This window comes from Brachionichthys hirsutus, unplaced genomic scaffold (genome assembly GCF_040956055.1).
Source record: "Brachionichthys hirsutus isolate HB-005 unplaced genomic scaffold, CSIRO-AGI_Bhir_v1 contig_916, whole genome shotgun sequence".
Taxonomy (NCBI): Eukaryota; Metazoa; Chordata; class Actinopteri; order Lophiiformes; family Brachionichthyidae; genus Brachionichthys; species Brachionichthys hirsutus.
In genome coordinates, this window is record NW_027180327.1 from 386,318 (window position 1) to 398,951 (window position 12,634).

Genomic DNA, 12,634 nt, shown 5'->3' on the forward strand with positions numbered 1-12,634 from the left:
CAATCACAGAGGAATAATGCTGCTTCTCAACTAATGGTTATACAAATATTTTGAAAATAGCCAAATACTTTTGTTCCAGATTCAGCAACCGTCTCCTCAGATTTCAGAGTTGTAGTTATAAAACAAATATTACAAGCACCATTAAAAACGTTTAAAAAAATGTATTATTCACTTTATAATCATTAAAGCATTCTTAATTATTAAGTATGAAAACAATATGGACTTACCATAGTGCTTTAAATAAGTGTTGAATACACATATTAACATGTTTAGTACAGTATATACATTATATATATGTCACATGTCCATCAAAACTAGTCCTGGGACTAGTCATCTCAGACAATATGTCCCAGGCGCTTCTTGATGAAGTGGGACACCAGGACTTGGGGTCTCTGCTGGTACTCCGCCAGAACATCATGAGGTGAGGTGATCTGGTCTCCGTCAAAGCGGTTCAGCAATGCAACGCAGATTACAGCCGCTGCAGTGGGGAGGCAGATGATCAGTTGCATTGTATATGCTAAGGCCCCCGGTCCTCGTGTTGGATGTCATGGGATCAAGTCGGCTCAAAAGAAAAGAGACACATGATGAACCTATCTATATTTCAGCAATACTATTATTATTAGAAAAAAATATGATAATAAAAATAAAAAGGGTGGCAGTGGGTTGGGAAGCGGAGAGTCCACCGGTTCAAGTCCCAGCCCAGACAAAATATGGAGTGTGTCATGTTGGTTGGAGAGGGGCCAGTTTACCCTCAGAGCATTGGAGAGGTGCCCTTGAGCAAGGCACCACCCTCCCAATTGCTCCAGGTGAGCCGATCATGCCGGCACTTAACCCCATGCCCTCTCCGCATGCTGTGTGGCCCCTATACATATATGCATGTGTGTGATTATTATCTTGTTTGAAGTAATCGATAGGATTTATTACTGTATAGAGAAGAAGATCAGTACCTTTCAGGCCACAAATGCGGCACATAGCAGCAAATACAGTGGACTCCATTTCAATATTCCTCACTCCAGCGTCATGAGCTTTCCTCAGATACTCCAGTTTGTCTTCATGAGAGAAGGAACAAAGAGCTCCGTCGAGGCGCCCCTGACCTAGGGAGACAGCACAGGATTTATCACTACCTGACCAATTTTGTCTTGAAATGATCTACAAATGGAATCCCAGACAGCTTGTGTGTGAGATGCGTCTTATGTGTGTACTGTACCTTCGTAGAAGTCATGAGTGCACAGGGTGTTTCCAATCACCGTTGGAAACCTTTGAAGCTCAGAGGAGCACTGCAGAAGCTCGTTGGACACCCCCTCGTCCAGCTCAGTGCTCCTGGTGATGACTTTGCCCAGAACCGCTTGTTCAAACTGGGGACGGAAGGAGTAGTCCACCGCTTTATCCGTGATCACCACTGTTCCCGGAGCCAAACCTACAGACCAGATCAGGCAGAAATGTCATTGCATGATAGTCAGTACAGATCAGTGATGTTGGCAAGCACCATAAAAAAAGAGTATACATCCTCACCAAGTCCCCCTGATGTCCCGAGGCGAAACAGGACTACATCACGGCACTGAGCGTGATGCAGAAGTTTGATAAGCTCATGCAGCATAATGGAAATGGAAGGAACACCCATGCCATGCTGTGATGGAAAGATCATCAGGCTGGGAATTCATTTTTCACTTTTGAATATGAAACAAATAATGCAGTATTTGAAAGACTTGATTTAAATGTACGTGTCATTATTCTGAAAATGATTAACCCCTTACGCTTATTGAGAGCACTGGTCCCACTTTGTACATGCAGTAGCGATCGGTTCCCTCGCAGATGTCTCTGAGCTCCTCTGGGTTTCCAGACAGCTTCAGCTCCTGGTGGATGAACTGGGCAAAATGCCTCATTCGATTTGCGCTTCCACCCACACACACAAACTAAGGGAGACAGAAAAATTACTAGTGAATTCTGTGTTCTAGCTTAGGTAGATAGAAAAATATTTTTTAACAATCGTTCTAACAAACCTTAATATCTCCAAACATCTGTGGAAGGTCGTGGGTTTTGGTGCTCAGGCTAAAGTGGTAGAGAATATCCTCCTCCATGGTGTCCAAGTAGGGGTTTTTCACTTGGACAGGTTGTCTGAGAGCATAGTAGTGAAGCATGTTAAGGACAGATTCTTCAGATTTATGCTGTGAGCTGATTACAAATACATTTACAATGGACTTTACTTGAGAGTAATACTTACTTAATATACTCATTATGGTCACTTCCCAAGCATTTAAGTAAAATTGGTGCCATGGCTGCAGGAGATGCTTTGAAATTCAGGCTAAAAAAATCTTCAAACGTTGCTCTTCAGTAAAAAACCTCCAGACACTCTACAGGCATATTAAAGTGTGAAGCTGATATAGTGGTGACCTTTGGCCTTACTACTGATTGGCTCCAGGGAGAGGAGTAGCATCTATCGTCACGCTCATAAACGCATCTACCGACCCCGAACAAATTACATGACAACAATCGTCACTGGACCAATCAGTATAATCGGTAAGCCTTCAAAACAAACTGTCAAATCCTTGCCAATGCAAACAACTTGTGCAATGTATGCTGCTGTTATGAGTTAACTTTGACCGGTCCATCGAGCTGGGCTGTTTGAGGTCTTTAACTGATGAGTGGTAAGAACAGACATTGTTCCAGACAAACATTGCCAGGTTTGAAGTGTACGGGAATCTTGTGTTTACTGAAAATGTTCTTGGGTTTTTCAGAAACACCAGCAATGTGGGGATGAGAACAGGTTTCTGTTTGTTTTCTCTCTCCTGATCGTTGTTGTTGGTGTTGACAAATGGCCACTTCAGTTAGCCACAAGACTTAATTAAGACGTCTTTAACCAAATCCAGTTGATTCGTTGTTTTAGCTCTTCGTGATTTAGCTAGACCTGGAAAACTGATAACCTACACCAGGGGTCCCCAAACCTTTTCCTGTGAGGGAAATTTTTTATTATTAAATTATTTTTAATTTCACTCAAAAAATTTGCATTTAACAAGATTACTAATTTTTGTTGCTCAACCAGAAGATTTTTTAGTATCGTAATTCTTTTGTTTGTTTGGGTGTTCCAACTCATCTATCCTACCTTTTTCCCTTTCTGACAATCCGTTCTTGTGTACCATTAAGGGTTGTATATAAAAATATGAGAAAATATTTATATATATAAAAAGTTATAAAAATATAAAAAGTTTATTCAAGTGAAATTTAACACCTGTAATTTTAGTCGCTAGTTGGGGCTTCTGGAATTTTGGTGTTTTTGTTACGCCACTGTATATGAAAAAAATATTATCCGGTAATGAGAGAGAGAAAGAGCGAGAGAGATATTCATGTTAACTTCACATGACAAACCAAACAATGCTTTATATTTTAGAGATTGATAAACCCCGGTTTTAGGGCCCCAGGAGAAGAGCCTATAGGCCGCTCTCGAACTCTCAGAGCAACCACAGCTCAATCTTCTAAGTGCGCAGCCCTCCGTTTCAATATAGGGTTAAAAAGATCCAAGGTGTTGTGGGAATCTATTTTAGGCTGATATATGGTGAAGCATTAGCCCGACTATTCACTACTACTTTATCTGACCTCTGCCCTGCTAACCTCCGCGACACTACTTTTTATGACCACGTGCGGCGGATCGGGTCAGTTATGTGAACTGCTTCTTTAGGTTTGGTACAACTTTGGTACAACTTGGTTGATTCAGGAATCTGGATAATTCAGGTTCCTAGGACAGCATCTATTTCTATTATAACAGGTGGAACTAGACATAACATAGCCTTTAGAGCCTTCTAGATGTTAATCTGGCATATGCTCTATTTTTCATCGCGGAAGAAGTCAAAGGGAGAAATAAGGTTTTGTAAATTTATTATAGGCTTGATTTAGGAGTAAAAAGCAATAAGCTTGGCAAAGCGGTTACACTTAATAAAAACATCAATTAAAATAATAAAAACAAAATATAATAATCACATCAAAACATCCTATCCTGTTTCTTATCCCCACCCGTGCCTCACTAAGGAGGGGAGTTCGATGGAGAAGTGGATGGAGAAAGCCAGGAGAGAGGAGTTCTTTTGACAAAAAGAGAGTAAAGTTATTTTTGGAGTTGGGACATGTGTTTTCATTCGGCCAAGATGAAAAGTCACGTTCCCTTTTTAGAGTGTCGGGCGTCTCCGGCGATGATGGTCGCATGAGGAGGGGTCGGATGGATTCTCCCTCCGGGGAGAATCAGTCACGAGAACTCAGTCATACTTCATTGCAGACTACCTGCCCATCGGTAGTAAAATCTTCCTCTTTTTCAGGTGCCAAAGTCTCCCCTTCCATCATGCTGGAGGCCTCTGGTAGAGCTGGGGGCACAGCCACTCTCTTTATGTTTTTTACTGCAAGGCTCACAAGGTCCTTTTTCTGTTGTTCTTGTTGAACCTGCGTGTTGAGAGCGTTCCCCATCATCTTGGTGAATACGTCCACTTCCCCGATGATTTCCTGCCTGATGTCTGACCTTGTTGCATCACATGGTGGCAGATGGTGGTACACCAAACCAGCCAGCTGCTTCACGACGTTTGACTTAGGATCAGTAATGTCTTCTGCTACTTTTGTATAGAAGCAGACCTCGTTGGTGCCCCCGGCCACGTCTTTTCCTTTTCGGATTATGCCCTCTACCACATATTCCACCGCTACAAGTAATGAAGAAAGTGGTCTATGCAGATCAGGATATAACGTGTAGTCAAACCCTTTCTTCATTTTGTTCACAATTTTAAGGATTGACTCCTTCATTAATATATGAACAAAAAAGGCCATGAGATTTGCCACCACCTTTTCCCAAATTGTGTTTTTGTCGTTTGGCCAATTGGGAAGATGTGAAAAGGTTTCCAGATCTTGCACATCCTGTATGATAGCGACAATCTCTCCCGCTATCACCTCTGTGTTGAAGGAGCGGATTAATTTAATGCGTCTCTGCTCCTCTGCTGGCAATTCCTCCGTGCTGGTCTCACAGACGTGACTTGCCATTTCATCCAGAAAGTTTTTGATGGCCTGGATGGCTGCAGAGAAGGTGCTGCTCAGGGTAGGACCCTCTACTGTATCCACTTCAAAAGGACTTTCAGGTGTCTTGTTGTCCTGGTCCTCAGGGGACATGTCAGTCATTGACGGTGACTGGACACGATTCATGTTCTTGGTGATCTGTTGTTTTACACTCATATTTAGTCTTCTGAAACCGTAAACTGTTGCTTGTTCTCACTTCACCTTTAATATACGTACTGGCCTGGCTTTGATCTCAATAGTTCAAAAACATGTCACACATGACCACCATCACACCAGGCATGGTCACAGGACCACCATCACATCAAAGACATGGTCACTCGACTACAATTGGCCTTTATGTAAAACACGCCCACATGACAGTAGTTCAATCGTGACACTACATGTCATGTCTGGTTGACACGTGCGTCCGTACATTTTTGTGGGAAAACACTGCCTCAGACAAACAAACATGCTGGCCTGTTGATTGGTGCGTCATGCAAATGCAAAACATTTGTGAATACGGTGAAACGTCGTCGTCACGGCTTGTGTAACAGAAACAGCCGGGATCCCGAACGACTGGGAGGTGGTGTACGGTTTATTCCCTTTCTGAAACCAACTATAAGAAAAACGTTTTGGAAGACCAAGAATTCATCAAGTTTGCATCAACTCGAAATGGAACCCAAGTCACTTCCTATGAAACCCTCAAACCACAACCATTACCTGTTAAACTGCATAAAATGTATATTAAATACCTTATCCCAGTAATTTCTTTGGAGACATGAGTTAAGATGCGAATTGGTTGTATTCTTTAAACTGAAATGCTGTTCTCTGGGGTGAGGCATGCACTGGAATGGTTTTGATTGATTGATTTATAGCCTTTTATTGAGCAGCTTAAAAAAAAAAAGACACCATACTATACTATAAAACAGTTTCTTCCCAAAGAGGTAGGTAGAAGCTCAAAGAACTTATGTATATCCTACCCCTCCTTCAAACAGCAGTTTACAAAAGAAGAAAATAGCAGCTTTTCCTGTTCATTTTACATCTTGAGCATGCATACATACATTTCCTGAATGCAGACCCCATGCAATAATGCTGGGCGGTATGCTTTCCAAGCAATTGCATACCATCCCCTAGTATTTTGTCATTAATGTTAGATGTAGCACGACTTCACCGAGAAACGTTCCTAGTCTGTGAACCCTCACTAACAATGGCAATAAACTACTTCTGATTCTGATTCTGATCGTACAAATAATACTAAATTTGAAACAAAACACAAACTGAGATTACCTCATTGTTCATTTCTCCCCTTGCATATTTGTGCAGAAAATAATTTTTATAAAGCTTTTTGAATTGTACCAAATTTTCAGCAATTTTAATTTCATCATCGAGACAAGTTTTCCACAGATTTACACAGATCATGTAACACACATACTTTTGAGAGTTGTTCGGGAATACTGTTTAAAAAATAAATACATTCTGAGGTTATACTTTCCTCCTCTTGTGCAAATTCTTTTTTGAATATTTGCTTGAAGTGAATTACTTTTTATTTTAAGCATCAGCTTTGTTTTCAGTCGCTGACACTCTCAAAGGACATTTGGTACTTTCCTCCACCCGTTCCAACTTGTCTGCACATGATTCTATACACTTCCTTTCCACCCTGCCAATTCTGAAATTATTGATCCTTTCTTTACCAGAGGGTTGTGAGATAAGTTATCAACTTACCTCACATCCCATTTGCTCGTCAATCACTTCAGGTTACCCACTACCCTCTACAGCGCACAACTCAACTCAGCAAAATGGGTTATATTTGCTGAGCAGCAGACAGGCATTTAACATCTCAGAATTTGGCACAGTCATTTAGCGTGGGGACCTCTGTCTTTCTACCAAATTTCATCCGGATCGGATACAGAATGAAGTCAGGAAAAAAATACAAAATTTAACATTGAAAACAAGTTACGGATTCAAAAATCAGTAAATAATACACATAAACTCAGAAACTCGCCAGTTTATTTAACTATTAAGTGTTCATGAGTCTTATACGACAGAGGGGAAGAAGATGTTCTTGTGGCGGGAGGTTCTGGTCTGGATGGACCGCAGCCTCCTGCCTGCGGGGGGAGGGTCATCCAGTCTGTGTCCAGGGTGAGAAGGGTCGGCTGTGATCCGACCTGCACGCCTCCGGGTCCTGGAGAGATCTCCACAATTCACTTGTATTTTTCATGGTGAATAGATACCAAGATTAGGGAACCTTTTTATGATGATCCAGATCACCATGTGGATGGTGCAAATTCAGTTGCGATGGGAATGAGGTCTGCAGTCTCTGAGTGCTTTTCTAATTAAAGAGAGAAATAGGAAGCATCACCCAACACTGCCCCCAAATGGGGTGAACTGGGCTTTAAATTAGCTCTGTTTATCCCATCCTACACAAAGCAAATTAAGAACAAGAAAGTCCCAAAATGGGTCGAGGTCAGATAGAACTCTTCAGCCAGTCAGTTTGTGTTCTGCATGAAACCACCAGATCATAAATAATGTTTGTACACCCCGACAAACACTTTTTGTGCCTAAACCACCAATCGTTTTCCAAACCTTAACAAAGCAGCCATTTCATTTTAACCAATCTTTACAACAGCCTTGTAGCAGGAAGGCTTTGTGGGCAACACAGAGGCTGATGGAAAAGCTTGTTTGTCTGGATGAGACACTACGAGATGTACGATGAAGCATAATTTGATGACCAAAAATGAGAGGGTACTTGAGAAAATTCATCCAACAAACTTCTTAAAAATCATGCTCCGTTATTTTCTGTCTGCAAATCAAGATGACTCTTCCTCCTCCTCAATATATTTAAATGCCAAAACAAACACAGACATAGATCAATTTAGAAAAATCTATTCCTGTAACTATCAACTTCATGCCCCCCCCCGCGATGCGCTGGCGACGCATTCGGGGTGTACCCCGCCTCTCGCCCAGAGCAAGCAGGGATAGGCTCCAGCAACTCCCGTGAGCCACAGAGCGGAAGAGAATGAATGAATGAATGAATGAATGAATGAATATCAGATTTGATTTACATACCGGTAATTTAAAAGGACACTTTTGATGCGTGATGTGGAAAATTGTTACAATTCTTTGCATTTGAGGAAAAAGTAAAAAGATAAACTTTAAATAACTGATTTTATTTGCACTGCCAAAATGTTAGCACTTTGAGCTGCATTTGACAGAGTTACAGACACAGGACAAAAGTTAACAGCCTTACTGGTAAATTATCTTCCAAAGGAATACAGTTAATGATCTACCATTAGCAAGCACAATAAATATAAGAGCCTAGCGTTAGTTTAATGAAGCGTTTCCACACTAGAGTAATAAATCTGACATGACAAAAAGGAGACTAATGCATGAAGGAGTAAGCAAATTATTGTTGTTAGACAAAATGGATGGCATGTCTTCCTGTTGGAAGGATGCAGGATTGGTATTGTTGCTCCTCAGCACTGGCAGTCTTCTATTCTGCTGACATGAAACCATGAGTGGTTCAGAATTGATTACATCAGCATTCACTAATAAATGCTGTCAAACTAAAGAGAGGCATCATAAAATGTAATTGTGTGGCCATGATTTCATTATATAGCATATCCTTCTATCGATGCAACGGCCTCATTTCATTTGTTTATAATGGAGGTCGATTTTGATAATGATGATTAAAACACAAAAAAGGAAGTGATTCATGACAGAAAGATTGTGCTACTTACTTACACATGAGCATGTGCTACTTGTCATCCGGTTTGTCATCCTCTACATAACCGAAGCTCAGTAGCTTAGACATGTCGACAGGAGCTGGTTTCTTGTCAAACATTCTGTGAGAACACCAAAGACATGAAGTCTAGATGTAATGAAAGGCAATCTAAAAAAGATAAATCCTTTGTAGTTATAAACACTGGAATGCATTGTTTGGTTATTGCCACAAAAAGCCAATCAGATTCACCAGAGATAAACAGCAACACAGGCTAAACATGATCTTTTATACCGAGGCAAACATTGGCCACTCATTACCAAAGCAGTCTGGAAAAAAAAGTAAACAAACAAGAAATTCAATCTCAAATTTTGTATTCTTTTCTCAGAGTGAATCTTGAAAATGTAAAAGAAAGGAAAGGTTTTCATCTCATTGCTTCACCGCAGCATCGGTAACAGTAATTCTGGATGTTTGTTCAGCCCCTCACTGTTCCCAGATGTACACAGAACACCAAGCAGGTGAAGGTCATACTCTGCCTGAACGGCCATCTGTGTTCTGTTTCACTTTTTCTGAGTCTACAACATTTAATGGTCAATTATTCTTTGTCACCTTAACACGGAGTCGCAAAGTCTAGAAATCACTGGCAATATTCATCTGTATGATTAAATAATATTTTTATATCTTGTTTGTTGTAATGCTCATAAATATGGATTTACACTACTTGCAATGCTTCAAGGTAGAATTAAAAGCTAAAGCTAGGCTCTATGTAGTCTGTCTTGAAACGACAGTCAGGTTTCAATTAAAGACAAGGCATCTTTCCCCCAGAACGGCCCCCTCCCCCAAGTTTGACCACTGAGTGGTAAAACAAGAAAGAAGTTTTAAAATATCTCATCCACCTTAAACCCTCATCAAAAGGGATTTAAGGTAGGATTTTTAATTTCTGCCATGCACAAGAATTATGATTACAGCAAACAAAAACAGGTTTTGACAAATTTGCTGTCCATCAAGTACATTTTTTCTAAATTTCCATCCATAGTTAACCAAACAACAGCCAGTACATGCAAATGGTTTTATTTGCTTCTGTGCGTACTATGATAATATCACTCATAACAAGATGTTCTCATTTTACCCAGAATCAAGGCGTGATGTAATTTATCCCCCGAGGTAATAAAGTGAAACTATTTCTGTGTCTTATTGTTGTAAAAACAACTCGGAGGCACCGGCTTCTGGAGCAACAGCACCATCTCGTGCTCACATGAACTCACATTCTCCTGAATTTGCCGGTCTGGAAATATTCCTGGGGTGACTGCAAGTTTTCCATCTGGCAGTAATGAACGTTGTTTTTCTACAAACACAAAGCAACATCTTATGGTCCCATTTAGTCCATTTAAATGCAGTTTATCCATGTTTTGTTTTAAACATTCTTGTTTTTCAGCTGTAAAAAAAACAAAGAGATGAGAACCTGATCACCAACTTGTTGTTTTGTTGTTTAAAGGCTTATGTGAAGTATAAATATGAGGTTGAATATGAGATCAGTCAGGAAGAATATGCCATGCTGCATTTTATAACTTTTTTAATATGGTTGTAACATAATAAAAATAACTTTGATGACTTCTGTGTAGGAATTGCTTCAAAATGACTCAAACTACATTTGACTGTTTACCTTGCCTTTGCCGTTGTTGCTGTTATCGGCCCTCTCCCAGACTGATATGTTGTCAGTCCCAAAGGGGGGCTGAAAAGCCCCAGGGTTGATCTTCTCTTCACTCTTAATTAAACTGTTGGAGAGGAAATAATAAAGTCACATATATGTACTATCTTTCATTTAATGATAGCTGGAACCAAACGTAGATTTAACAGGAATCTTCTGGATATAATGTTCCTGCTTTTTTTTAAACAATACTTTAAAAGCTTGTTACTGGTGAAACTGTAAAAGATGACGTAATTGTGTTATCAGCGATAGTTGCAGCAGTAGCAGTATATACTGTTAGAACTCACAAAGACAGACATGTACTAGTATGTGTCACTTCAGCAGTCAGTCAGTGATCATATTTAGACAGGTGCTTCTAGTACCTCGGCTTGTCTTCTGATGCCGTGGAGAACCAGGCTGGAGGTTTGTATGGGTTGGCTTTAGGTGTAATCGTGACTTCGTGCCACAAAAGCCCTGGTGAACAAGAAGAGCATGGAATAGATGCAGCTTAAATACATAAACCTGAGACAGGAGTGTGTGCAAGATGCATGGAAACAGGAGGCCTCTACTCTACCCTTATGCCCTCCTTGTTTTGCAAGTTTGACATAGTCAGAATCGCTGTCGAGGACTCCGGCCCTTCGCCCTCGGGCCCTCTCCTCAGGAAGAGCGGTGGTCGGGGACAATCCTGGAATCTGGGAGATCTGGATCCCTGTTTTCACATCTGTGGCGTTGAGACACACAGATAATGTGCGGAAAGTCATGATGCATCATGCAAATGAGATTTATTGCATGTGGATAACACTCCTGCCGGTATTGGGGTCGCGTGGATGATGCAGCTTCATCCATCAGGACAAAGCAGCAACAACAATGTCACACGTTCTACAGGGAGAATCAGCTGATCTAAGCAGGTGCACTTGCCAGATTCTGTCGACTGGACATCACTGAGAACAGACGGATCCCTGTGCCAACAGAGAGAGAGAGAGATATTCGACGGTGAACAGAAGGAACAATGCGCAGAACGTCACGATCAACGCGAGCTGCACTTTGTTTACTAACGCGAAACAGTTAGCGACGCTGCAACAACCCAAAGTCATCGTGATGCACTTACTCTGACATTTTGTTGGAGGCAGGAGAAACTGAAGAAAGCACCGACTGTTTGGAACTCACCATGGAAACGGGCGGCAGCAGGGCGAGGCTAAATATCAAGTTCACCTGCAGGCAGGGGCCCCTTCAGGATGATCCGGTTTTTTCTAGCATGCGCAGTGAGGAGGTAAACTATAACCTTTTTTATATCCTGCATAGATATGTGCAGAATGTGATTTTTGTTGTTGTTGTTGTAAATAATGTTTGTTATTGGTGCCGCTCTAATGTTTTTATTGTTGAGTTTAAATTCAAGCACATTGAGGGTGTTAAACATTTAACCTAAACTTTATTAAGCCTTATCATGTTTGTACGTCTCAATACTGGTTCTTGTTTTATGCTGACATGTGGACGGATGTGTGCCTGCAGTAATACAACAGTTATAACAAGGCTGAAAAGTATGTTACCCAAAGCAACAATGGTCCTTTAATTAATTTTATTTAATTGCAAAAAACAACAACTTGGACGTATATTTCCCTTTCAACAACTAATGACAGGTTTATGAGATTTTATACTTGTGTATTTTAATTTTATGTGTTTTTTTCTTCTTAACAATTAATTTTCACTTTATTGAACCTTCTTTGCAGGAACTGGCTTTTTCAGCATCATCTCTGTAAAAACAAACAACACCTTCACCTGGAAGCTACTCTGCACCCCAGTGTTGGCCTGAATGAAACTTGGAACAGTCTTCAGACAGGCCTCGATGTCTCACATCAATCTGACAATGTTTAAATCCAGGCTGAAAACAGTTCTATTCACCAGTGCATAAGACAGTATGTAGGGAGGGGACCTGGAAATATTTTATTTGCACTCTTTTCTTTAATGTAATTAATCAATGATTTAATCTATATTTTATGATTACTTTTGTTTGATTTTATTTGCCTTCTTGAAGCCCATTGAATTGCCTTGTATATGAATTGTGCTCTACAATTAAACTTGCCTTAATGTTCATCAAACCTGCTGCATGTTATCCATGGATGAGCAAAGCCTTCACATTAAATGCCATGGCGGCAGGGTTAGAAGGCGTTCACCACAGCGGAGGAGTTGGCTTGGCCTGCTGCTGTGGATAC

At 40.7% G+C, this 12,634-nt stretch overlaps 2 protein-coding genes across 2 annotated transcripts; both read right to left on the minus strand.

Moving 5' to 3' along the window:
* Positions 1-335: 335 nt before the first annotated feature.
* Positions 336-2,274, minus strand: LOC137912847 (uridine phosphorylase 2-like). Its single transcript, XM_068756978.1, has 7 exons — positions 2,222-2,274; positions 2,001-2,115; positions 1,755-1,913; positions 1,513-1,627; positions 1,208-1,417; positions 948-1,094; positions 336-478 (listed from the first exon to the last, which is right to left on the minus strand). The coding sequence occupies exons 1-7, from the start codon at positions 2,272-2,274 to the stop codon at positions 336-338; spliced, it is 942 nt and encodes a 313-aa protein (XP_068613079.1).
* A 6,499-nt stretch (positions 2,275-8,773) lies between these two features.
* LOC137912836 (uncharacterized protein C7orf57 homolog) lies at positions 8,774-11,185 on the minus strand. The gene is made up of 5 exons (XM_068756967.1): positions 10,999-11,185; positions 10,808-10,898; positions 10,401-10,512; positions 10,003-10,082; positions 8,774-8,861 (listed from the first exon to the last, which is right to left on the minus strand). The coding sequence occupies exons 1-5, from the start codon at positions 11,183-11,185 to the stop codon at positions 8,774-8,776; spliced, it is 558 nt and encodes a 185-aa protein (XP_068613068.1).
* Positions 11,186-12,634: the final 1,449 nt, after the last annotated feature.